The 26,343-nt window shown below is 56.0% G+C and overlaps 1 protein-coding gene across 3 annotated transcripts in view; it reads right to left on the minus strand.

Moving 5' to 3' along the window:
• Window positions 1-26,343, minus strand: part of EEFSEC (eukaryotic elongation factor, selenocysteine-tRNA specific) — a 248,753-nt gene that overhangs the window by 31,472 nt on the left and 190,938 nt on the right. For 2 of the 3 annotated variants that reach the window (XM_042912414.1, XM_042912408.1), the window contains exon 6: window positions 15,153-15,309. The exons of the other annotated variant lie outside the window; for it this stretch is intronic. In XM_042912414.1, the coding sequence (XP_042768348.1) occupies window positions 15,153-15,309 (157 nt within the window). The remainder of the gene's footprint in view (window positions 1-15,152; window positions 15,310-26,343) is intronic. 3 annotated transcript variants of the gene reach the window in all.

Here is a 26,343-nt window from a genome sequence, read left to right on the forward strand (position 1 = left end):
GCTCTTTCTGCCCCCACCCAAATGACACCTGAAGAAATCCTGGATGGAGATGTAACCAAAAGTCCACTGGGGTGCCACTGGGTGAGCAGATTGTGGGTGGCATTTTTTTTCTCCAGATTTCTAAGCTTTCTCCCTAATGAAACCATGCAACTTATATAAATGAGTGAGAACTGGTTTAGGATTGGCAGACAGCATCTGATGTTTCTGGTTACTCCCATCCAGAAGTGACCCAGTCCTGCCAGGAGAGCTCTCTGGAGAGGTACAGGTGGTGACCCCAACCTTTGAGCTACAAATAAATAAACATGGGGCCACAGGAGCTCAGCTAGGAGCCACGAGTCCCTGACTCACTAGCAGGCAGCAGCAGCCCCTTCAGCCCAGGGTTGGGCCCTATGTGAGCCACGAGTGGCTGCCTGGGGACAGGAGCTGCCTAAGCAAGCCAATGGCCATCTGCAGCTCACCAAGTGAGCTAGACTTGACTCAGGTGGTTGTGTGGCCTGGTGAGAGGGCCCCAGGGGAGAACGAGGGCAAGAGCGAGGTGAGCCCCAAGCCTACGCATTGGGTGCTGGGTTCTCTCCCTGCTCTGGCCTGCCTGGCTCTACACCCCCTGGAATTCTACACTCTGCTGTCTCCCAGTCCTCTTTTAGCATCAAGACCGGAGCTTTGCAGTCAGACAAAGTGGGGTCCAGACTTAGCTCCCGTCCAATGCCCAGCTCTGTGACCTGTGTAGGGCCTCACTGAGACATCTATACCGTGGAGACCAAGTGAGACGCTGGCTACCAAATTCTCAGCCTTGAGATGGCTCTCCAAAGGCTCGTGTTGGTGCAGTGACCAGTGTTGCGGTCGCTATTCTCCTCGCCTTCCTCAGGAGCACCTGCTGACAGGGAGGAGCCCGGGGAAAGCTCAGCGGCTTGCTGGAGCAGCAGTCACAGCAGGGGCAGCAAGCTCTGGGCTAGCGTTGACCTCACAGACACAATTCTAAGCGCCTGCATGGATCACTTGCAGAAGCACGTGCTGGGCTGGCTCCCTTTTGTCCTGACCACGGTCCTTCCCAGGAGGGCTGGGTGTAGTGTGGCTGCCAAAGTCAGAGGGCCGTCCAAGTGTAAGACCCGGGGCGAGTGATTTAACCTACAAGTAGTTCCCAAGTCTAAGGGCCATTGTAAGAACGAAATGGCATCGTTTACGTAAAGCATCGGGACCAGAGTCTGGCACACAGCACGGGCTGAAGACCGGCCAGCAGGAGAGGCTGTACCAGTCTGCGCTATGCTTGGCCCTCCGGTCACAGGTTTTTCTGCGCTCCAGCATTCGGCTGGGAAGGCCAGCCACACCCCCTTGTCAGTAACTGTAATTACCAAGGCTCTCTGAATATGTGTTAAGTGTTTCGGTTAATGTGGTGAGTTCAGAATCTGGGGAGCTGATGCACAGGTTAACTCTTGTTACTCACACGTGTCTCTGAAGGTCTCGAGGTTTGGGGTGCATGACCAACTGCCGTGGCAGTCCAGGGCACTGGGGATTAACACACAACATCTGGCAGGACTGCCCAAGCCAAGATTGTTCCGTGATAGGATGTGGGGCTGGCTTCTGGTTTCTGGGACTTTCTTTCAGGTATTTAAGACTGCTGGTTGTCTGTTACATTAAGGTTTTCTGGAGAGACAGTACTGAGCCAATCACAAAAGTTCCCATTAGCACTGCTTGAAACATTAAAGCAAAAAACCAGTTTACCGTAATGATTTTATTTAGGCAGCATAAATGTATACGGAAAAAATGAAATTTTCCCTAAAACCACAAACTGTTAAGAAATCGGAGAGTTCTAGAGAGTGCTAAACAAAGAGAAGTACTTCTCAAAGAAGTTTCACTCAACCTGTAAGAATCCAGGTAAATAAAGGTGCTGTGTTTCTAGCACATGTCAGGCTGGAAAAAGCCTCTCCCTCCCCTCATGATTGCTGGGCCCAGATCTCAGGACCTCCCATCACCCCAGCACCCAGAGAACATTCCAGAAGACAAGGCCTAAGGGAAGAAATAGGCACAGCACTATAGTGTTGAGGCAGTGCAGGAGCCTGGGCTGAGTGGGTTGCAACTGAAGGAATTCCTGAGGCCCATTCTGCTGGCCACGGGGGACTCTGAGGCAGCTGGGGTGGAGTCTGTTTGGGATGCCCCCTGCTCACCCCTCCTTATTCTGCACCCAGCAGGCATGGAGTCACTGCCCTGCTCTCCACACGCCCACTGCCCCAAGGCTTGGGGCCTTCGGTCTCACTCTCCAACCAGTTGCCTGGGAGAGCTTTCCCACCGTGTCCTTGGCCTATACACCACCCACTTCCTGGAAGGGCAGCATGGTCTGCTACTGGCACCCAGTGAGCAGAGGCCAGGGATGCTGCTTAACATCCTAGAGCACACAGGACAGCCCCCACCACAGGGAACGACCCGGCCCCAGACGTCAGCAGTGCCGAGGCCAAGGAACCCTGACCTGACAAAGGTCGGGTGCCAAGCGTGGGGTTCAGGGCCTCAGGCCTGGGATTGAAGGTGCACAGCAAGAAGGACCTCCAGGGGGCTCAACTGTGGTTGACTCCATGTAAGACCTCAGGGGAAAAAGTTCCACTGCTTTAAAAAACTCCAAAACCACCATTTTAAACACGCTAAACTAAATGAATTCGTAACAGGGCACCTGAGTGGCTCAGTTGGCGAGGCATCTGACTCGGTTTCAGCTCTTGTCATGATCTTGTGGTTTTTGAGACTGAGCCCCACGCTGGGCCCTGAGCTGACTGTGCACAGCCTGCTTGATTCTCTCTCTCTCTCTCTCTCTGTCTCTCTCTCTCTCTCCCTCCCTCCCTCTCAAAATAACTAAATATTAAAAAAGTAAGTTAGTAACATATAATGCATTTAGAACAATATCCCACACATCAGAAGAAGCAACAAATATGCCACACTCCTTCCAGCCTCTGTGTGTTAGCATACTCTGTTCCCTCTGTCCTGAATGCCTTTCCTCCCTTTCTCTAGCTGGGAAAACCCCTGCACTTTCAAGCCAGCTCAAGACTCACTGTCTGTGGAACCTTCCATCCCACTCCCACCCACTCTGGAGTGGTCACCTCATCCTTCCTGTCCACCCAGCATGATGCTTAACTTTCTGTAGTCATCTCTGCCATACTTGTTTCCCCCTGGGGAGGGGCAGAAACCAATTCTCTGTGTCCGAGGCTGATGCCAGTCACAGGAGAGGGCCACAGCTGGAGCAAAGGGAGGGGAGTGAGAGAGACAGACAGAGACAGAGGCAGACAAAGAGAGAGAGAGGGCTCTGCAGGCTTTGGCAAGTAGCAGCTCCTCCCCGCAGGCCCTGGCTTAGCCTCCACAGGGCTATGGGAAAGGGCAGGACACTGCTGGATCGGGTCCCCTGCAGCCAGTTCTGCCTCACTGCTACCAGACCAGGGCCTTAACCTTGACTTCCAAAGGGACCTCCTGGTGACCTTTCTTGCATGCGGGCCACAGCTCAGCAGCTGTGCGGCCCTGAGCCCCCTCCACACCAGCCATCTCTGGGCCACGGGCTGACTTCATCTTTTCCTTGACCCTGCTAACCACCACCTTCACCAGAAATCACAACTACATCACGCATGGTGAGCAAACTGACATCACATGCATCCTGGGTGGTGCACTAAGAAGGACACGAGAGGGCCTCTGTGGGGTTCCTTCCAAAAACGCACAACCTGAACTTAGTCATGAGGAAAGAGCAGACTGGCCCAAAGAGTGTATGTGGGAGACACCCGACCTGGACTCTTCAAAAACCCGTAGGAGACACGACAACCAAATGCAGGGTGTGAATCCTCCGTCGGAGAAGTTTTGAAAGACAGTATCGGGACCACTGGGGTAGTCTGAAAGTAGACTGTGTCCTAGACAGACATCCAGTTTCTCGAGAGAGCATCATGTTGTGGCTATACGGGAGGAGGCCTTTGTTCTCGGGGGCACGCACTGAGGTTTGCCGGTGTCACTGCTGTTCCACAGTTATCATTCAAATGGCCCAGCACTCACACAGCAGGCTAACATGACAACACGTTCACAACTGAAATCCAAGGGACTATGCATGTTCAATAAACCAGTCTTCCAGCTTTTCCACGTGGTTGAAAGTATTCAGAAGGGTGTTCGGGAAAACCCTCGAAATAATCCTTCTTATAGATGAAGACACCGGGGCCCAGAAAGGTGACTACTCTACCCAGGATTCCAACTCAGGTCTGGCCGCCTCCAAAGCTCTTGTTCTTTGAATGTACCCTGTTTCCACCTCTTAGAGGGGGCAGGAAATGCCAGGCATGCACAAACCCCAGCCCTGCCAGTGTCTTTCAGTAAAAGTCAATCTGGTCCTGGCAGGGGCTACTCTGGAGGCGGCCGGCTAAGAACTCTGATGAAATCCCAAGGACAGGTCACTGAGGTTGCCCGAGATTCCGCGCCAAACAGAGTCTACAGTTGCAACTGGGTGGGTGGGTGCGGAGAGCACATTTTAAAGGAAAAGAAAACCAGTTTCATTTCAAACCCCAGAGGGAGCACGCAACCTAATAGCCTATTGTGCGAGGGCTTATTTATGGGAACATGACAATACCCACAACCTCAGGACTTCTTGCAGCCCCTCCCTTTGGCACCAAGGCGAAGTTTCACTTTTTTTCTTTGCTGGCTTTCCAGAAGGCTCTCCACAAAACGGTGGCTGTGAGAACTGCCCACTTCTACCTGGGGACTCTGGGGTCTGCTGGGCAGGTCATCTAGCTCCTCCAAGCCTCAGTGTACCCTTCCGGGAAATGGGCTGGGGGCTGCAGGAGGATGAAGAGGCAGCACATCAAGGGCTTGGCCGCAACAGAGGCTAGACACGGTAACCCCACCGGAGAACTGGGGATTTCATGTAAAAACCTGTATCCTCAGTCTCTCTTGAAAAATGGGAAGATCCGATCGCATGGTGGCCGTGCTGCAGCCCAGAACCACCCGTGTGGAGCTGAGTGGCGGCTGCCTGCTGGGATGTGGCAGCCTCAGCCTCAAAGCCCCCATGTGGAGGGGCCCGTGCTTCCGGGCCTGGGTGCCAGCACGCGGCAGGCAGATCAGGGCATCTTTGTACACCAGCCTAATCCTCACAGCCCCCCAAGATTGCATCTTTAACCCCATTCATCAACTGAAAATGGAGGCTCTGAAGGCAGCGAGCTGCCCCGGATGCCTCAGCTGACCTACTGCATCCAGGGATCACGGTCTACAACACAGATGGCTGATTCTGGAACCTTTCTTTCTTACAAATGAAATGCAGAAAACTTCATTGATTTTTGTTCATACTGGAGGCACTTCCCACACCATCCGCCATGACCTGCTACAGCTGGAGAGGGGACCGGAGCCTGGGCTGCGTGGCACCATCCTGGCCCAGCCCAACGGCAGCAGGGCCACACTCGGACACTTTAAATTGCATGACATTTGCACCACAGGAAGTCCTTAGCCCAGCTCTCCCAGCCGAAGGTGGAAGGACCCTCAGGCATGCAAATGCAGGCAGCTGGAGGCACAGGTCTGTTTCCAGAGCTTGCCTGAGCTGCCAGCCAGCTCCCATAGGGGCAGGCCCGTAGAAGAGCAGCCGGCACGGGGCTGCCTTGCCTTCCTGATGGGGGGAGGCGCCAGGACGAGGGGATCTTCCCGTAGCACCGGCTTTCTTGGGTACTTGATGGAGCCAGGGCATAACAAGGACATAAACAAGCACTTGGTCCCAAGTCCTCGATTCGGGGCCAAGGACTGGTCCATGGTGCTGCAGTTTTGCAGCGTCCTCGCAGGGGGAGAATCCACGCTGGGGGTCTGGGTGCATGCCTGTGCCAACGCTCAGGGCCAGCAGCAATGTCTGGGCAGCATGGGCTGAGGACCTATCCTTCTGCTGTGTGCAGACCTGTGCCCATTCTTCAGGACACAGTGAGAACGGGGCAGTGACACCCTAGGGAGGTGCCAAGAGCTGTGGCTGCCATCTGGGAAAGCTGAGATGGGCTCACCTGGCACCCTGCCTCCCAGCCACCTCCATCCACAGCCCCCTGCCCCATGTAGCAGTACTTTCTCACTGGACTTGGGCTTCTAGCTGTATTCCCTCCGAGCCATCTTCCCCTCCCCCAGAGGGGAAACTTGGGACCTGCAGACTTGACTCCATGAGCCAGGGCTGGCCCGCAAGGCACTCTGTGACCCTGGCTTGTCACCCTTCCTGCCGCTCTCCCTGCTGCAATCCTCAAATGCGCCTGAAGACTCAGGTTTCTGAGCACAGCCTTCTTTCCTTGTGGTTGGCCTGGGGAAGTCCTCTGGTGAAGTCAGGAGTCTGTTCCAGTATCCACCTCCTCCGGGAAGCCTTTCTAGATTCCCATGCACATGACACAGGTCTCACAGTCACTTGGGCACTGCAGCAGCCCTCTGCCTCCCTGCTTTCCCCGTGGCCTTCCTCAAACCATTCTCCAGAGGGATCGCTTTAAAAATGAAGATCAAATCGAGTCAGTCTTTCACTTAAGACCTTCCTCTGGTGGATTCCCACAGACCCAAACTCCTACCGTGGCTCCTGCCCATGTCTCTGATGCCATCTCCCTGCATCTGCTCAGCTTGCTCATGTCCTTTGGGGGCAGTCCCCCCATGGCCCCATGGCACTTTGCAAACCCCTCTGAGAGACACGCCTTGGCATCACCAGAGGGTCACTGCTGGTTCACTGCTGTCCATGTCTCCGACACACGGCTGTGAATGCAGCTCGGGGCCTTGGGAAGAGCATGTGGGTGGGGTGGGAGCTGCGTGGTGTGGGGCATGGCTCTTTGAGCCTCATCTGTGAGTTGGGGGTGACAATACTCCTTCCCAGGGTTGGTGGGAAGATAACTTTTCGTGCACTGCCTCAAGCCACCTTCTGCGATGGAAATCTGATGTTATGTCCTGCTACAGGCCCCCCAACAATTCCTCTCTGCACTAGGGTAGAGATGAGCAGACTCCTGGGCCTCGCCAGACCCCACATGGCGGCTCCCGCCCATCCTCACTCCCATCACCCACTGGTTTCCTGGGCCATTACCCCCACAGGTGCCGATCTTTTCTGCCTCAGAGCTCCACTCGGGTACCTCTTTGACCGGGACACTCCCCCTACTCTGCCCGAAGGACTCCTATTCATCCTCCAGGGCCTAGTATCATGCCACTGCCCCAGGAAGCCTTCCTAACCCCAGACGGAGTCAGTCTTGCTTTGTACTCTCAGAGCACCATGCACCTTCCCTGCACAGCCTGATGAGGTCTGCCAAATGGCAAAAGCTTGGGAGATGTGTTCGTTTTCCCAACTGCTGTGGGCTGACTTGTGTGCCTCAGATTCACCTGTTGCAGTCCTAACGCCCTGTACCTCAGGATGTGACTGTATTTGGAGACAGGGCCTTCAAGGAGGTGACTAAGGTAAAATGAGGTCATATGGGGGCACCCTAATCCAATCTGGCCAGTGTCCTTATGAGAAAAGGGACTTATTGGGGTGCCTGGGTGGCTCAGTCAGTTGAGTGTCCAACTTCGGTTCAGGTCATGATCTCACAGTCTGTGAGTTTGAGCCCTGCATTGGGCTCTGTGTTCTCGGCTCAGAGCCTGGAGCCTGCTTCGGATTCTGTGTCTCCCCCTCTCTCTGCCCTTCCCCTGCTCACTCTCACTCTCTCTCAAAAAAAAAAAAAAAAAAAGAGAAAAAAGAAGGGACTTAGGACAGAGACATGCAAACAGGGACAGCCACATGAAAGAGACAGGGAGAACACGGCCATCTGCAAGCCAAGGAGAGGGGCTGCTAAAGAAACCAGCCCTGCTGACATCTCGATCTTGGACTACCAGCCTCCAGAACGGAGGGGATAAGTGGTCCTGGTTTTGGCCACCCGGCCTATGGTTCTTGTACAGCAGCCACAGAAGACCCCTCCACACTAACCATGCTGCAAACCCCATGAGAACAGGGGTCACGTGGGCTTTTGTCACTGTGGTCCTTCTAGAGCCTAGCCCAGGGATGACACATAAGAGGGGCTCAAACACTCATTGCTGAGTGGATAAATGACTGGCTATGGACTCCCAGAGCAGGTCCGTGTCCTCTTGGAGCCTATGTGCCCAGAACACCCCGCACTGCTCCTGATACAGAGAAGGTACCAGTAGAGAACCAGACAAAGGTACAGTGAGCTTGTGCCAATGTCCACGTCCTGGCCAGCTGACTGTCTCTGAGCTTGAACAGTGGGGTGTGTTGTGGTTCAGTGTGTGCCCTGGCCACCAGTGGGCTCAGCCCCAGCCACCTCCTCCTGCCACATGACCTCAGGAAAGCTGCTTGGGCTCCCTGCTGGTCTGGGTCCCTCCTCTGTGAAGTGTGGGTGCCGTCAGGCCCGCCTCGCTAGGCTGCTGGGAGGATGCAGTGGTCTGCCTACGTGAGGACGCACTCCCTGGCGCAAGGCGAGGGCTCCAGAGTGGCCACCATCTGTGCCACTGCTACCATTATCCCTGCTATGGGCTCTGCCTGCCGCTCGCTGCTTTCCTGGATGGCTGCTATCCCTGCCGTGGGTCCCCATGCTGCAGACTCCTAAGTGACCCCACTCCTGCTGGCTGCTGGCCCATCTGGCTTCAGACAACATCCCTGAATAGCTCTTAGAGGCCATGCATCTAGTGTTTCACCAATTACCTGCTCAGGCCAAGGGCCTCTGTTCTCAATCAGAAGGGAAATGTATAATCCTTGCTTGTCACCAAATGCAAAGTGCCTTCCAGGATCAATCAAGGGGAGGGGTCCTGGTAGCAGAGCCCATCTCAGCTTGAGAGAGGTTAACTCTCCCTGCTCTGCCATGGGGCTGGGGCCCTCGGTGGACACGTGGGACCCCCAGTGAGGACAGGGGCCTGGTGGGTGAGAGCAACACACAACCCCGGCCACTATTCACAGAGACCCTTGTGACAGGTCAGCTACCGTGGGCAGGGATTAGTGGTCTAATCCCCACTCCCTTCTTGGAAATCAGAAGTTTTCCTTGGTCTTAGCACCAAGGGGCTGCCTGTCTCTGCAGATCATGCCCTGTGCTGTGCCCAGGGACCCTCCGAGGAACTGGGTCTACAGCACCTGCAGCCCTGGCCTGGTCCACCTACCCTCCTGGGCTGATCGGGCATGGAGAGCCGGTGATGCAGAAGAGGTGGCGCTGCCCTGCCCAGTACTCAGCCTCCAACGGGGCACCCGGGGACTTTCCTTCCACAGCCAACATCCAGGACCTCCCTCCCCTCTGACACATTCCAGGACTTGGACAGGGCCTGGCACCTGAAGGGCCTGATAAACAGCCGATGAGAGACAGACGAATGGAGGTGCAGGGCTACCCCTGGAGTCCTGGGACACAAAGGGAGGTCGTTTCGGCACGCGGGTGCTCGGGCAGTCTGCCTGAACGGAGGCCTGGGAAAGAGCTTCTGAGAAAAGAGCCAGCTGGTAGGGCCTCTGCACCCCTCGCTCCTGGTGGCCACTGTGCATCTTCCTGGGAGCTGAAGAGGCAGGAGGAGACTCTGGGCTCTTACTAGCTGCCAGGGCCTGTGATCAAGGGGCCTCAGTTTCCCCATCTGTGGACTGGGGAAGAGTGGCCGAAACAGAAGGGCTTCATCCCTTCAGCTCTGGCCTCCTCTTGCACAAGTGCTCTGGGCAGTGCCAGAGAGGAGCACCAAGCAGTGGTCTGGAGTCACGTGCACCTCCAGAGGAGGCTCTGGTTTGGGTCTGCAGAGTGGTCCAGGCAAAGAGAGAGGAACGAGGCCCTGGGAAGAGGTGAGGGGAGTATTCCCACAGCCAGCGTATGGGTGCAAAAAATGGCGCCCAGAGCAGGCACTCCCCTATCCACAGCCCCTCCCACTGGCCACAGGGTTCTAGAGAACACCACACATCTGATTCCAGTTCTCTCCACTCACCTCCTTCTCCTCTTCCCTCTCAATCCCTGCCTGGACAGCAACCTCTCTGGGAAATTTGCCTTTTCCTTCCCTCAGCATGGCCCCTCTCCCTGCCCTGTTTCCTGGCCATGTGCCCTTAGGGACACCCACCATGGTGACTGCAAACTGCTGGTCTGGGCTTCCGTCTCTTCCACAGGGACGTGCCGTGGGGCAGGACTCTGTCCAGTGGTCTCTGCATCCCCAGCCCTGAGCCTCCCCGAAGTTTGCAGAGCTAGGCAGACTGGTACCCTCTCTCAAGTCCTCTTTAAAGCACCAGAACCCCCAAAGCCATGTCACAAGGAATTGCTGGGCCGAGGGGGGTCTGATGATGCTGGTGCCTGCCTGCTTTGGAGGAGTTTCTGGGGAGGCCCGCGGCATACTAGGCCCCAGGCTCTGTGGCCCCCACAGGCCCGAGTTCAACCGTTTGTTCATCCCAGTCCAGTCTGTCCCACCGAATTCCTTCATTTCATTCATTGTGCAAGCAGCATTTCTTATTCCGTGGAAAGCCAGCCCCTGTTGTGGATTGGGATGGTACACCAAAGACCCAAACACCTGTGGCTGGTTTCAGGGGACAGAAGCTGAAGCCAGCGTGGCTTAGGGACCCTCCTCAGAACACCCACTGGAGACGAGCAGGCAGTGGTTCTCTAGACGTGCCACCACCCTGCCGCCCTGCCCCATCTCTTAGGCCCTCTGCCCAAGGGCCCGCCCAGCAGAATGACTACGACAGACCCCTTCTCCCACACAGGGCCAGAGGGCCAGAGCTGTGCTTCCTCACCTCCCCACCAGCCCTGCATGGGAGGATCCAAGGCTCAGGGGGCATTGTGGGCAGTGGGCAGTGGAGGGGTGTTGTGGGTTCAATCCCAGCTCTGACGCTTCCTACGGAGCGACACTGGGCAAGCTGTATTGCTTATCCACCAAGCCTCAGTTTCCTCATCTGTGAAACGGCGACACTCCGATGCCATGGGTGCCAACCTTTCTGGGGGCTTCATAGGGCCCCCTCGGACAGCGGCCACGGCTCCTGGAGAGCAGTAAGCAGAAGTTCCTTCTGGGTTCTCACTACAAGTACAATGCCACGCATTTGTTTTTCTTTTCTCATCTGCCTCGGGTCCATTTGGTTGTGATTAGTAATAGTTGAAAGGGTATCAAAGATCACCTAAATCCGGTGACCCTAAATGCGAATTACTAGCAGGACCTGAGACCTCTGTTTTGGGGACTGAGGGAGAGCCTGGCTGCCCCAGTCCGGGTCGACTTCCTGACATGTACGAGGCGGGGTGGTCTCGGCGGGGCAGGTAGGGCAGGCCCGTGGAGAGGACAAGGCCCTCGCTGTGGCCGCCAGTGGTTGCGGTTCTCAATCACTGCTGCTCTGGCTTTTCCAAGGCACGTGTCTGCTCAGAGCTCTGTGACTCGTGAGTTGTGCGGCCACCCGACTAGGGGCAGTGATGCACATCACACCGGCAGTACTTGGGGCCCAGGGCTCTGCAGTCACAAGGCCATAAGCTGCACGTGTACTGTGGGCCATCCCTGCCCGTACTGCTAGCACAAACCACACACACTCCTCCCCAGACTGGCGGGTCCAGGAGCACCCTGTGGGAGATGGGCCACCCAAAAAGCTTGCCACGTCCTACCAAGGTACACTTATCAACCTACTGGGCAATTGCCGGTCTGAGGCATTGTTTCGGGAGATAAAGTTGCGTGTGTATGTTTACCTCCTCCCCTAGAGTAAGTGGCTCATGGCTGTCATGAGGGACAGTGCCTTTCTCCCCTCACTTGACTCTTCTCTGGCAGAAGTCATTTACCCTGCAGAGTGGGGTATATGGGGTTGGGGGGAGCAGCTATGGTCCCAGCTTCCCCACCCACCCCGGGCTGCCTCTCAGAGCCGGAGCTGGTGCTGGGACACTGGTACGGCGTGGAGGGTGGGAACAGCAGGACAGCACTCACCAGGGTGGGCCGTGGCAGCCTGGGCCAGGCTGCCCAGCACAAGGGTCTCTCCCACCATGTGTGGGCCCCGTGGCGCCAGCTCTCCAAAGCCCTGGCGCCTGTCTTCGGGCTGGTGGGGCAGGCAGGGACTGCCCACTGAGACCATGGTCAAGGCGCTCTGCCCCTCTGCTCCCGAGGCCTACGTGGAGACAGAGGCAACCAGCCTGGCTCCACGAGGACACACCGGGTACCGAAGCAGCACCTGGGAAGCACGGACACTACGGCACGGACAGGATCCTCAGCAGGGTCCTCATCTCTGCCCGCAAAGCCCTCCACCTACTCTCTTTGCAGTAAGGTGACCCGGTGGGATCCCAGCTCATCTCACAGGGCCTCTCAGCCTCCCAGGACTTACAATGAGGCCACTTTTTTGAAGGGAGCAGCTACATACATGGGGGGCTTTCTGACCTCGAGGCCCCCTCCAAGACCTGGGATAGCTCCTTGGGTGTCAGGATGGGACTGTCTCACTAGCCCCACAGATTTTGGGGAGCATTTCCCGGGGGAAGCAACAGGCCTAGTGTCAGGACCCTTTTCTCAGAGGCCGGTGTCTATGGCTCCGTAAAACACCATTTCCATATTAGGGTTCACCTTTGGCTTGTGAACTTGAGGACCAAGTGTCCGTCTTGAAATTCAAGTAGGAGTTACAAGTCACCGTGGGCCAAATGCAGCCAAAAGGTAGGTTTTGTTTAGTTTGGACAGTTTAAAATTTTTAGCCATAAGTTTTACATAAACATTAAATTACATACAATTTGATTACTGGGCATATAGCAAGAGACCTGAGTGGCACAGCCCCCACCACCCTGTCTCTTGCCTGCCACTTGGTCTCTTCAACACCTGCTTGGCCCTGTCGGGATCTGGCCTTGCCACCCGAGTTCAGAGGCCCCAGGGAGCAGGCGGGCCTGGAGGTCAGGGGCTGATGGGAAGACACCCAAAGATCTTCAGTCGGCCTCCCCCCACTGTGTTGCCCTGTGGAGCTAGCACCAAGGGCCATGGGCCACATTTGACCTCAGCCCCCCCGCAACCTGTGGGCTGGGACAGCTGCCCTGGGCTGCTCCAGCTCTGGGAGGCTTGGGCTGTGCAGGGCCATGACCCCGGGCCTCCACGGCCAGCACTTCCAGCCTGCAGCCGGCAGCGCCCCTCCTCCTCCACCTGGCACTGGGTGTCTCGGGTTCGCTGAAGAGTTTTTCACAATTAATGAACTTCAAAAAGGTTAAAAGTAATTCTTCATGGGAGGAATCGGCAGGAAAAGACAAGCAGGAGGGGGGTGTGGAGTTGGGGGCGGGGATGAAGGAATCTGACCAGTTATATTTAATAAAAAGCTTAAAAGCCACAAACAGGAAGCAGACCTATTAAAAAGGCAACACTGATCTAACAAAGGAATGTGAACTTGAGTTGACTGAAGCCGCGGCACTGTGTCTCCCTCCCTGTACTCCCACCCCAGTACCCAGAGCCCCCAAACAAGCCTCCTCTTGTACTCTGGCCTGTTCTGAGAACACCCCAACTCGGAGTTTGCCTTGGGTTAGGGGAAGGGGGCTGAGGGGAAGGTCAGCATGACCCCCCAAAAAAGGAAACAGATGGGGCTGGCCTTCCCTCGTCTGGACCAGCAGGCCCCTGCCACCGGGGGAGGGGTGAGTGCTCCGGGATGCGGTCCCCCCCCCAACTCCAGGCAGCTCCCTTCCTGCCCTCCCAGTGCCCTGTACCCCTCCTTCCCAGTGAGCCCCCACAGGGACAGGCCCAAAGCCCTGGGAAGTGAGGTCTGGACCTTGGCCTGCCCGGCTCATGCCCTGTGTGTGTTTCTTGGAACCCAGAACAGGACACTGTGGACCCTGGTTGGGCTGAGGTAATGACCAGGAGCAGTGGAGAGGACAGGACAGGAGCTTAAAGCCTGGTATCATGGTCACTTTGCCTGCCCCAAGGGAGTATGTCCAACCGTGACGGAGCTGAGCCCCACCTTGACGGAGACCTCGGGGTGCAAACAGCAGATCCGAGTGCCACAGGGAAGCAGGCCTCCGGTGCCCACTGCTCTTCCTCATGCGAGGGCAAATCCCACACATGACCCTCTGGGCTCGAGGAAGGACTAGGGAGGCAAGGGCCCTTGGCCAGGCTCTCAGGAGAGCAGAGGGTGCTGACTTCACCTGGCGAGTTGCCAGGGAACTTGGCCAGGGCACCACCCCACCTGAAGATGTCACTCAAGAAGCTCTACACCAACATTGTGTTGCTGACTTGATCTGAACCTCCCCGTGGCTTTCCAACCCTCACAGAATAAAACTCAGAGCCCTGCAGATATGCAGGGTACAGCAACATGCTGATGCGAAGTCGGGGTTTCTCTGTAAAATCCTTCAACTCTGTTGCATGTCTGAAAACTGGTGTAACGTACTGCTGGGGAAGAAAAGTGACATCCCACACACCTCCCGGCTTGTGCCAAACAAGCAGTCCTCACGTCAGGGCCTTCGTACATATCCCCTGTCTCCACGAACATTCTTTCCCTTGGTGTCAGTGGGGCTCCCTCCTTCCCTTTGGTCAGGCCCCTACTCAACTGTTCTCGCCTCAGAGAGATCTTCCCTAATTGCCCTGTCCAGAGGCACACACAGTGATTCTCCCCCTCACCCTCCTTTATTTTTCTGTGAGGCACAGTCAATACTCATTGAGTGCATTCCCACCCACCCCCTCCCATGACTGTGGCAGCCTGCCTGGTGTGCAGTGGGACCTCAAGAACACGGGTGTGGGGTACGCACAGGAGTGATAGGATGGAGGGCCGAACTAAAGAAATCCAAGGGCTCTATTCCCAAGAGCAAATGCACACCGTTGATCCCGCCACGGACAAGCCCCAACTCAGGTTGCACAGAGCCTCCGCACCTACTGGTCTCCACAGGGCAAAAAAGGAGGTGGCAACTCACATTCTGGCTACTGGGGCAGTGTTCCAGACCCCTGGTGGTCTCTCTCACCAACTTTTCCTTAGAAGCAACTGTCAGGTCAGTACTGGTACCATACTTCACAGACAACCCAGGTAATACATTCAAGGTCACCCCTATATGGTAACGGTGGAGCAGGAGCTCAGACTCAGACCTTGACCTTGGCTCTGCCCAGAGGCTAACTCCACGCCAAGCCCCTCCAGGACCCATCCCGGCTCTTCAGCCACAGGGGACCAAAGGCCATGAGGCCGAGTGGGCTGGGCCCCGTGTATCAGCTCAGGCAGGCTGAACATCCTGAGCCAAGGGGCACTGTCTGTGCACCGTCTCTGCCGTCTCTCCATGCCTGCACGGTGCCTGCCAGTGGGAGGAAGTGACTGCACTCACCAGGGATGTGGATCTTGAACTTGCCGCTCTGGCCGAAGGCGCTGTCGATGACCCCCAGCTCCCCAGTGGACAGGTGCACCTTGAGGCCCACGAAGAGCTGTATGTTGGTCTCCTTTTTGAACAGGGAGCGGCCGATCACGCTGTGGTCGTCTATCACCTGTCCCCACACACCCGGCCCCGGAGAGACAATCAGTGTGTGCTGGAGGAGCCTGGGACTGCCGCTGTCCCTACCCGGCCCTGGGGTGATCTGTCTCGCCGACGAAGGAATGCACTGGAGTCACATGGCAACCAGCCCTCATCACCACCACTGACCACCGCTGAGCTTCGGCAGCCGGCAAGCTGGCCGTGAGAGCTTTGTGTGGCTCACGCGTAGCACACGGCAGCAATGGGAGGGAGGCACTGTTTCCCCACTTCACAGATGTAGAACTGGAGGCATAGCAGAGTTAGGCCATCCGTCCCAGGTCACAGAGCTCCCAGGGCAGACTGAGCTCAGAACCCACAACCTCCCTGCCCGTACCAGCCTCTGCATGGCCACTGTGCCCTGCCTGTCTCCAAGCACCTAATGATGGCTAGCGGCATTCTCCTCATGAAAGCTTGCTCAGACTCCCCAGGTCGAGAGGATGACATGCACACTTGAGTCTGCATCAAGGTTTTCTAGAACTTGCCTCACTCTCTCTCCGGTTTCCCCTCCCACAAGGAGTGTCCAAGAACTTGGTCTCTGCCACCCCATCCTGCTAAACACATATGCATTTCAGCCAAGGCTTTACTCACTCTGTTCAGGGCCCCTTCCTGGCCTGGCCCACATCTACCTACACCACACCTCACCGCCTCTTTTCTGTGATGCCCTCTTGCCCCAACCCCAGGAGAGGCCCCAGCTTCCCTGTCTCCCTGCTGGCCGTGGCCAGGCCCTGCGCTGCCCAGCCTGTGTCCCCTCACTCTTTGTGGAGGCCCAGGCCACAGAAGGGACACACACGTGCATGAAAAGCCGACCTAGTACAGCCCTGATTTCAGCAAGAGCTGTGTTCACCTTGAACCTCTCCCCAGGGGACTGAGTGTGGGGAAGGCTGAAGTGTCACTCTCCCCTCCTGTGGCCTCCCCTGCCCTTCCTGGCTCCTTTCCAGGGCCTGTGCCAGGAAGGTGCCAGGCCTCTGTGTAAAAGAGAGAAAGAGGGACATGTGTATGTGTGTGTGTGCATGTTGAAGACTAGACCCTCCCCCAGATGACCTCAAACGGGCTAACGAGCTTCTTCTTGAGATTTGCTGCTACTTCAGAGTAGGGCCCGTGCTTGACCTGGCGTCCGGCATGCTGGGTCCCACACAGGTGCCACAGAGCAAATGGGGGAGGCTTCTTCTTGCTCTCCAGGCCCTGTGCACCGGCTTGGGTGCTTCTGGGGACCGGGGTTGAGTCTGAGCAGGTGTCAGCCCAGGCAGCAGCATGGAGGCTGGAGTGCTGCCAGCAGTGGGGCCTGCAGCCTCCACGTGTTCTCCTCCTGAGGCCGAGACTCATGGGGACCCCCGTGTGCCGGGCTGTCCTCAACCTCAGAAACCTCTCACTTCTGCCCAAGACACCAAGATTTGGCCAAGGGCCCCAGATGGATTGTTTTGAAAGGCAGAAACTGTCCCATTTACCCTAAAACCCTTTTAGAAAAACATATCCTATTCTATTTGATTCATAGCGCCAGATAAAAGGTACTTGAATTCCTCCTCTCCCCGGTGATGGATGAATCGGATACAAATAACGATAAGAATAATCATTTCCACTTGCACAGCCCTTTATAATTCACAAATCTCATTCCCACACATGAACTCCTCCTCGTCCTTCAGGACTCAGCCCCGGCAGAGCTCTCCCGTGGGCGGGCCTGCCATGGGCTCTGCCCCGTTTGTGGGTACCACAGGGTGAACTGAACGGAGGTGGCTCCTGGCAGCTGCAGGACACGGGGAGCGAGGGTGCGCGGATGTCAGCAGCCCCAAATGCTTTCCCAGGCTTCGCGGCTCCCAGGAACTCTGCCTCCACACCCACCAGAGCGGCCTGTACGTAGAAGTCTGTTCCCAGCCTGCCCAGGGCCTGGGAGGCAGGGCTACCTATCATGTTCGGCAGCCAGGATGGTTAGCCGAACTGACTCTGGACTAGCCGTTCTGTGTGCCCCATGACTGAAGGTGCTCAGTGCCACCTCCTGTCCTAAGCTCGGCCTGCACTACTCAGAGGCCACCAGTTGTTAGAAGAAAGTGCCTCAGAGCACCGCAGCCTGTAACAGAGGCATCAGGGGGCCCCACTGAACCCCGGGGCACCCTTGTCTGCAAGGGGTTTTCATTCCTACTTCAGGGCAGTCAGAGGCGAGATCTGAGGGAACTGCAGTCACCAGGGCCAGTGGCACGGTGGAAGTTCAAAGTCAAGTATGCCGGGCCTTTGCAGAGCCCGTGCTGAAGACGCCCGCCGGGATGCCCCGGGGGCACTCTGGGCAGGACGGTGGGTCCCAGGCCCTTGCTAGCCCATGAGACAGGGCCAGCTGAGACCCAAGACCTGTCCTGGGCCCCATGGCTGGGCGAGAAATGACACAGTCAGAGAAAAGGCACAGTCCTTGCACCAGGAGCTTACAACCTACCTAGAGAACCACCTTATAAAAGGCACCACAGGGCCCCAACAGGCAATCCAGGCAGAAAATTCACACCCAATTCCTAACAATGTTCGTCCTTTCTTCCTACAAATATTTACTGAGAGCCTACCATGTGCCAGGTGTGTCACCGAGGGCAAATCCAAGCTCCTGCCTCCAGGGGCTCATGTATATCCTTGTGGAGGGTAATTACATTCTTTCCTCCATCCCATTGCCTCTGGACGGCTCACTGGCTACAGGGTGTCCCTGTCTCTGGGCAGGGCCCTGGTGCCTACAAGGGCCCCAGTCAAGCTTTTCGTGCCTGTGTCCTCCCAACACCCTGGACCTTGCTCCTCTGTAAACCCTGGTCCTATCTCTTGTCTTCGGAGCACAGATCACTCCCTGATATTATGCTATAGCTTTATCTGCTGTTTGTTTAACGTTTATTTATTTTGAGAGAGAGAGAGAGTGAGAGAGCAAGCAGGGGAGGGGCAGAGAGAGAGGGAGACAGAGAATCCCAAGCAGGCTCATGCTCAGCTCAGCGCCTAACGCGGGGCTCGATATCCTGACCATAACATGACCTGAGCCGGAATCAAGAGGTGGACGCGCAACTGACGGAGCCACCCAGGTGCCCCTGTCCATTACTTGTTTCTTCCTCCCAAGCGGGACACAGGTCCATGAGAGCAGAAACATGTCTCTCTTCTCCACAGCTGTGTTCTCTGCACATCAACAAGCCTTGCTATATGCTCCCCGAATGCCTGAGTCAATGTTAAACGTACCTAACTGTGGTTGTTGGTACGTCTGCAGTGCTCAGTCCTGCCTGTGGTCTTTCATTTTTTAACACTTCATCAACGCATAACTGATCTATAAAAGCACGTACACATTTTAGGTATGTAACCTGATAATTTTAGAGATATGTATACACCTATGAAAACATTACCACGATCGAGCCGATGAACATAATGAACATGTCTATCACCCCTCCCCCCTCCCCTCAACCGTACCCACCCCAGACTTCCCCCAGTCCTCCCAGGCTCAGTTTGGACAAGCCTTCCTTCAGACAGCCTCCCCACACGGCAGGAACCTCCTGTCGTGAGGCCTGGCCGCTCTGTCTCATCACTGGCAGCTGGCCTGTCTGTGTCCCTCACGAGACAGACTGGGAGTTCTGCCCTGCAGGGCCCCGGCCCATGACAGGTCCCAGTAAATATGCACGTGATATGCAGGTGGGGAGGGAGATACTGCTGACAGAAGGGGACTCTTGGCTCTTTGGGCGCAAAAGTAAATCACTCACGTGGACTTGCGGCTGGGGGTACGTTTCATTAGAGGGAGCCCACAGCCCCGCCTTGCACCTAGGTCCCCTTCCGCCCCAGTACAGGCCATCCCTCGCACCGGAGCACAGCAGGCTCTCCAACGGGCCTGGTGGCGGGGCTTCGTGGTGACCAGGGCCCTGGGGTGGCAGGCATGCTACCTATTAGCAAAAAGGCATTTCACAAGACTTTTTATTGGGCCTTCTCCCCCGCCTCTTCCTTTCTTTGGGTTATAGAATATTAACTTAAAAAGCTAAATGCCACAGACACAGTGGAGGACCCATCTCCCACCCCCTCCCAAGCCTCGCAACGAGGGCAGACTAATTTTATTAACTTCAGGGGAACTTCAAAAAGCTTCGGGGCCTTCATGGCAGACTGCAACGACCCCAAAGTTGGTTTAAGTGCTACATAAACAAAAGCCTAGGGCCAGGGAAGCTGAGGGCTCCTGGCACTTCTTGTTTATGTTCTCATCTGGCCGAGTGGGCCAGCGTGCGGGCTGGCGGGCCCTGTAATCCTGCCGGTGTGTGGTGCCGGTCAGTTCACTGACCTACATTACCACAATATTTTTTTAAGCATCCGGGATAAGGTGAGGAGCGAATGGGCTTTTTCTGACCCTCCGAGGAGGGGCCCGAGGGGCTCCCTCTTGCTTGCTGCCTTGTGGTCTCCTTGGGCTGGAGTGGCAGTTTAGAAAGGATTCAAGTTCAAAGGCAGGGCCCTGGTCATTCCTGTTCTCTTGTTTTATGGCTTGGCCAGAAGGCATAATAGCACTGATTAGGTGTAATGTCCCTCCTACTAACTTCTGTGTCTTCAATTCCACTTGTAGGGGTCAGGCAGTGCGGGTGAGGAGGCCGGCCTTCAGCATATTGCCAGGAACCCCTTGTGGTCTCAGAAAAGCTGACAAACCACGCCCCCCCCCCCCCCCCCCCCGTTGGTCCACACTATCATTTCCAGCAGCCTGAGTGGATCCTTCCAGGAGCTGGAAGATGGCCCAGTCTGGCACTATGGACACAAGCTGCCAGGACATTGAGAGGAGCTGGCAGCAACCTCCTCCTCCCTCAGACTATCCAGCCCTCTGCACCTCCTCTGTCCCCGACCCCAGCACCCTCAGCAGGTGAGAGCCACAAACTGTCCTTGGCCATGCTCTGGAAGAGACGCCTCCACATCATTAGTTATTCTTCCAAAAAGCCACGTAGGGATTTAGCAAAGTGAAATGACTGGCCCAAAGTCACACATTTCCAGCCTTCCCTGCCGTCACCTCCACGGCATGAGAGCAGAAGAGGTGGACGTTTGGCAGCAGTGAATGGGCCCGGCCAGGCATCCCCATTCTCTGGGCTCCCCCGAGCCATGCCATGATTGCCTGGGCCCAAGCTAGCAAATTCAATCCTGGGGCAGCAGGGTAGCCCCACCCCTACCCATCCCAGCTCCTAAAAACCCCAAGCCACCGGAGAAGCCGACCCCAAGGACAGGGAGTAAAGACAGATGGCCACTCCAGGCGGGAACTGAGGTGGGGCCTGAGCACCTGTCAAAGGAAGATCTGCCAGCCCAGTGGACTCAGTGCCTTGGGAGGGAGGGCTACGTGGCTGTGAGGTGCTTCTGGTCGGCTCTGGGGCCAACCCGGGGTGGAGGCTGCCAGGTCCAGAATGTACTGAAGGCCAGTGAGGCAAGCTGCTGACCCTCCAGGAACTCTCCAGGCTCCTCATCCATAAAATGAGGCTGAAGGGATGGTAAACTTTCCTCTAGCTTTGGTTATGAGGCCAAGAGGCCAGTTGCCCTTCTGGTGAATTCCAATACAGGCCACATTTAGGAGCACGGGCGCACTGGAGACCAGAAGAGATGAAGAAAGAAGGTTAAGGGGATGGGGACCAGGAGAGGGAAGATGGGAGGAGGAGGTGCTCAGCTAGAAGCAACAGCTAAGAACAGACTCAAATGCTATTGTCCAACATGGCTCTTGACTCTCTGCACAGAAGGGCCAATTCCAGAGGGAAGGCTGAGCTTCTGCTCGTGCAGTGGGCCGGAGCCTGGGCTCTGGAGCCAGCTTGCTTGGGCTCAAAGCCCTGGTCTTGTGGTCTTGGAGCCTCTGGCCCGTGGCCTAACCCCTACGGGCCTTAGCTGCTCATCCACAAAGTGAGGTAAGAGAGCTATGGCAGGTTTACACAGAGTCGGCACTGGCCTGGCCTCTGCCACCCCCACGCTCCCTGGGCAGGGTGTCTTCCTCCCTCAGGACCCTCCCCACTGCACCATACACAGGAAGGCAGGGGGGGCAGGTATGGGGCCTGTGTTCCCCACCCCACTGGCTGCCACATGCAGATGCGAGCAGACATTGCTGACAGACCACGGCACTCTTCCATGGCCCCCTGCTGGCCACTGAGCCCCAGGCAGAAGGCTGCATTGGGAGCAGGCCGGGACAAAGCCTGTGTGAGGGTCTTGGCCCAACAGCAGCTTGACTGCACTGGCTGCCCCAATTGGAAGAGGGGTGGTAGGGGAAGGCAGGAGCTGGCCGAAGTGCATCTCTGTGTCCCCAGAATGTAAGCTCTCCAGATATTACTGGGGGTAGACGTGGTAAGAGGGGACTCACAAATGTCTGCTGTAAGAAATCTCATGAAAAGTCTCGTTAGAGAGAGGGACGATAGCCTTTCCTGCTGGAGGCAGTGAGGCCGATATCTCTGGGGAGCTTCCGGAAGACCAGGGGTCATCATTTGTCCTGGGTGTTAAAGGGCAGGGGGGCTAGAGAACATGCCTTTTCTCGGCCCTGTCTGTCTTTGAAATATGTGTGTGTGCCCAGTGGTTGGCTCGTCTCCAAATTATAGACTCTTCCAGCTAAAGGAGAAAGACCTCAGAGATTAGACACCCGCACATCCAGCAGGGAAAAATCTTCAGAGGACAGTTGGAGGCTTTTCATTTTGAAATCAATCATCGTGACGTCAAACCAAAGGCAATGCATGTGGGACTTACTCCTTGGGAACAATGCTGAACCTGGGCCAGCACGGTTACAACACTAGCCCGAAGTGGGGACTTTCACTGTTTGCATGAATACTTCGCTTTGTTTATTAGCCGTCAGTCATCAGAGGGTAACTTCCCAAAGAGCACTCACTGGTTGCGTATGGAAGCCCAGGCCCTTGCTTACATGCCAGGCAAGGCCCCACTGTCCCCAGCCCCTGTGCGGGAACCTGGCTGCCAGTGCACATAATTATGTCATTACATGTGTGTGTCTCTCGGGGCCCAGTTCCCAGGATGAGGCTTGGGAACTGCCCAAGTTCCGAAGCGACTATTCTAATTCAAATTGGAGAAGTGGCACCAAGAAAAGAAGGGCAGCCTGCCGTGCAGTGGGGACCCGAGTCGCTCGCTCCATTGGCTGTGAGGAGGGCTGAGGCAAGAGAAGGGGTTGGGAAGGTTTGAGTCCGGACTGCTGCTTTCAGCTCTGTGCCCACGACCTGGGGCAAGGGACTTCCCTGACCCTTAGTTTCTTCCTCTGAAAGGGCTGTTTTGGGGATTAGGGGTATTGGTGTTGGCAAGGACAACCAAGACATATCCAGAGACCACAGATGGAGAATTATCTAACCGGGGGCTGCTCTCAGGACTCTGGTTCTCTCCCTCTTACCCTCCACCTCACAATGAGGTCCTCGCTGAGGACAAGAGCCAGGGAAGGGATCTGCAAGGGATGAACTCAGAAGTTGCCTGGATCCCCAATGCAGCCCTCACACGGGGTGGTAATTCTCCCAGGGCACTTGACAGCCACCAGGATCGACAACTTCCCCAAGCGTCCCTGAGATGACGATGCTATTCTGGTACACCCATCCTTACTTGGCGTAAGAAACATCTCGCCCAAAAGATGCCTTTTCTTCCTCCCCAGTACAGGGCCATGGCCTGGTATGGTGGGGAGATGGGGGCCCTGGAGTGGCCCCCAGGGTAGGGCCACTCCTCCACCCGCCACGGTGGGACCCTGGGCAGACCACATCACTCCTCTGAGCCTTAAGTGTCCTCCCCTTTGAAAACAGGGTGAACCTATCTGCCTCCAAAGTTGTTGTGAGAAGAGGCAAGATTTCTGACTGAAAGATTGTGTGAGCGACAACCAACCTCACTGCAGTCCCCTGGTGCAAACCCAGGAAAGGAAAGCAGCCTTCAATTCATCTCCTTTTGTCAAGTGATTTGCAGAGGCCCAGTGAGGAGGCCCAGGGCAGGCACCCCCAGGGCTTCCACCCAAGGAGGAATCTGCCCGCCTCTGCCCCACCTCTTGGGCCAGCGGGGCTGGCTTCCTCAGAACTAGGGCCTGCCCACCACTGGGCAGAGCACTTGCTCATCTGTAGAAGCCCTGCCACCCACTTCCCTGTACCCCCACTGAGCCTCCCTCTCTGTTTCTGTCCTCCATCACCCAGGCACTGATGCAGGTAAAGCTGTCTGTCCACAGCTCATAGGGAGGTACAAAGGCACCACTCCTAAAGGCAGCCGTATTTTCATGGAGGAAAAAGGAGACGCACATTTTAGTGAGCACTTGCTTCGTGCCAGGCCCCCCCTTGGCCCTTAGCACACGTGACCTCATCAACTCCACCACAGCTTCCTCACCTAAGAGACAGGTTCCGGGGGTGGGGTGGGGAGAGAATGTCCTGTCTATGGCCAAGCTGAGCCAGGCCAGTGCCAGCTCTTTCCACTGTGTCGAGCTGCCTTGACCCTGTGTCTATATTCAAGCAAAAAAGCAATCTTCAATCTGAGGAGGCTCACAGGCACCTCAACAGCCCAGCAAGATTCTCTACTATCAGATGCTGCCATTTGGAAGGGAGGAGAGAGGCCAAGGGCTTGGGCCAGGGCCAAGGCCAGAACAACTAGGGCTGATCTTCACTATCTGATCTTCTCCCTGAGGAAAGAGCCCTCCTGACCTCTGGTTCAGGGGGAACCTCTGTTCTCTTGAGTGGCCTGGGAGCCAATACAGTCTTCAGCCTGCTGGACAGGGGCCTAGGGGAGCAAGGGTTAGCAGAGTGGGCCAAGGGACCAGGTGGATCACAGCACCGCTTCCTCCGAGGGCGGGTCAAGAAGGACTGCAGGGAGCCTGGGCTGGCCGGCACCCCAGCCAGCACACTCTCCAGTGCCCTGGGCACATTGAACAAGCCATCAGCAGTACCGTGGGGTGAGCCAAGAGCCAGGAGGCAGCAGCACTTTAGACTTCAAAGCCAGCCAGTGCCCCTGGTGGCATCTGTGTGTTTACACTTGGTTGGGCTGATGCCGCAGGCTCCTTGGCCCAGCCCTAAGGCCTTCCCCATCCAGCGCCAGGGTGCCAGAGCCAGGGTAGTCGGCATGCATGGCCTGATCCCACCACAGAAAAGGTGCGGGTGTCAGCATCTCGCCACCATCCGAGTTGGGAACCCAGGCATCTGTGCCTGAGGAAAGTCCAAATAGCAACAAGGAGAGCCACTGCTTAACGATGGCCTAGTGTGCCATGAACAGCACTCGGCATTTTATATGTACTCGTCTCCCCGCCTTCCACCAGCCCATGGAGTAGGGAGGATAGCCCCTATTTTTCCAGGAAGGGTGCTGAGGGGAAGAGACTCCCCCAAAGTTTCACACCCACTCAGGGCCGTTCAGCATCCCCTGGGGACTTGGCTGGAGCCCAAGGTCCCTGGGCCCTCAAGGCCTCAGCCCGCAGACATTGCCATACTTGGTTCTCCTCCCTCCTCTCCTCTAGTCCTGGTCTCAAGGAGGCACCCTCTCGGTCCTGTGTGGCTGCTTCCCCGACCTGCCACGTCCTGGGATCCCAGCCGGGGTAGCTAAGGTGTAAGGTGGGCCCAAAGAGATTTCTGAGTAGGCAGTGGCAGGACCACCTTAGTTTCTCAGAGAGTGATGTGGGCGGAGGTGCACAGGCTTCTAGGGCAGAGAGGGAGGAGAGGAGGGCCCCTGGGGTGCGGCAGCAGTCGGAGGTGTGAAGTGGACCATGGCAGGGCAGGCCAAGTGCACAGCACTCCGCGTCCTCGGCACTGAGCCCTCGGTGGCCCCACCTTTTCCCATGCAATTGTTACAAATGAGGAAACAGGGCCCCAGAGAGTAAGTGGCTTCCGTCAGGCCAGACTACTCGACTCAACCTGGGGTGCCCAGGATCTGGGAATGCAGGCTCGGTGACAGGAGACAAGGTTGGGGACCTCATGTGGACACCCGTCTGTAGGCTGCCCTGGCTGGCCCCACTCAAAGGATTTCTCCAGCACAATCTGAATGAAGCCTCAGCCTCCCCCAGGCCCCAACCTGCTGGTGGCTTTGGTGGTTGGTCCACATACACCTTGGAGCTGCCTTCTGTCCTCCAGCTGCCAGGCACCCTGGGCCAGAGGGCCCTGTTTCCGTGCCTCTGTAGAAACAGTGCCTGGCTCTGGGACCTCCACCTCCCAGTCTGACCGGTCACAAGGCACAGCTCAAAGGTCATTAACTCTTTGTACTTTTCCCGTACAAGACCACCTCCTCCCACCTTAGCAGAGTCCTTGCCCCTCTCCTGCTTCCTGTGGCCCTCTGTAGGCCCTCTGACCAGGCACATGTCTCCTCCATACAAAGGCCATGTTGCCTGTGACACTCAGCCTGGCTCACTAAGAGAGGAGCAGCTGGTTTAAATCCACACATGGCTGGGATACAGGGACCTCTGGAGCATGGCCCAGGAGCTCCATCCCAGCTTAGAAACACCACCCTTTACTTTCACCAGATCTTTGCACACCTGCAAAGAAAGATTCTTTACCTAACCGTTTTCTTTAAATACCGACGCTTAAAAGAGAAACTTCACATGGTACCCTAGAGAGAAAATGAGAGTCGCCATAAATAGGAACCTGATGGTAAAGTAAATACAATTTAAAAAATGAATTGGATCCTAGTCACAGACTGTTGATACTGGAAGGATCTATCTTGGCCCTGTTTTCTGCTTGTTCAAAAAGCAGATCAGCATGTAAGAGATGGGTGTTAAAGTCACCTTCAAAGGAATCTAGGACTTTCTTTGCGATGTAATCAAGGGACCAAAAAAAAACCCAAAACAAAACAAAAAACAAACACACACACACACACACACACACACACACACACACACACACCCAAAAACCAAAAACCAAAAAAACCTGAAAAAGAACAAAGTGATTACTAAGGGATTCTACATTGTAGAACAGTATGGGAAACAGCCTTAACCAAATGAACAGCAACCTACTGCTTGCCAATTTCCAAGCAGCAAATGTATGAAAGAATAAACAAATGAGCACACACACACAACATATATCTATGTATCTATATCCATTCTTCATTTCTACTTTTAATGGTTCATGATTTCTACTTTTGAAAATCT

Source organism: Panthera leo, chromosome A2 (assembly GCF_018350215.1).
Source record: "Panthera leo isolate Ple1 chromosome A2, P.leo_Ple1_pat1.1, whole genome shotgun sequence".
NCBI lineage: Eukaryota > Metazoa > Chordata > Mammalia > Carnivora > Felidae > Panthera > Panthera leo.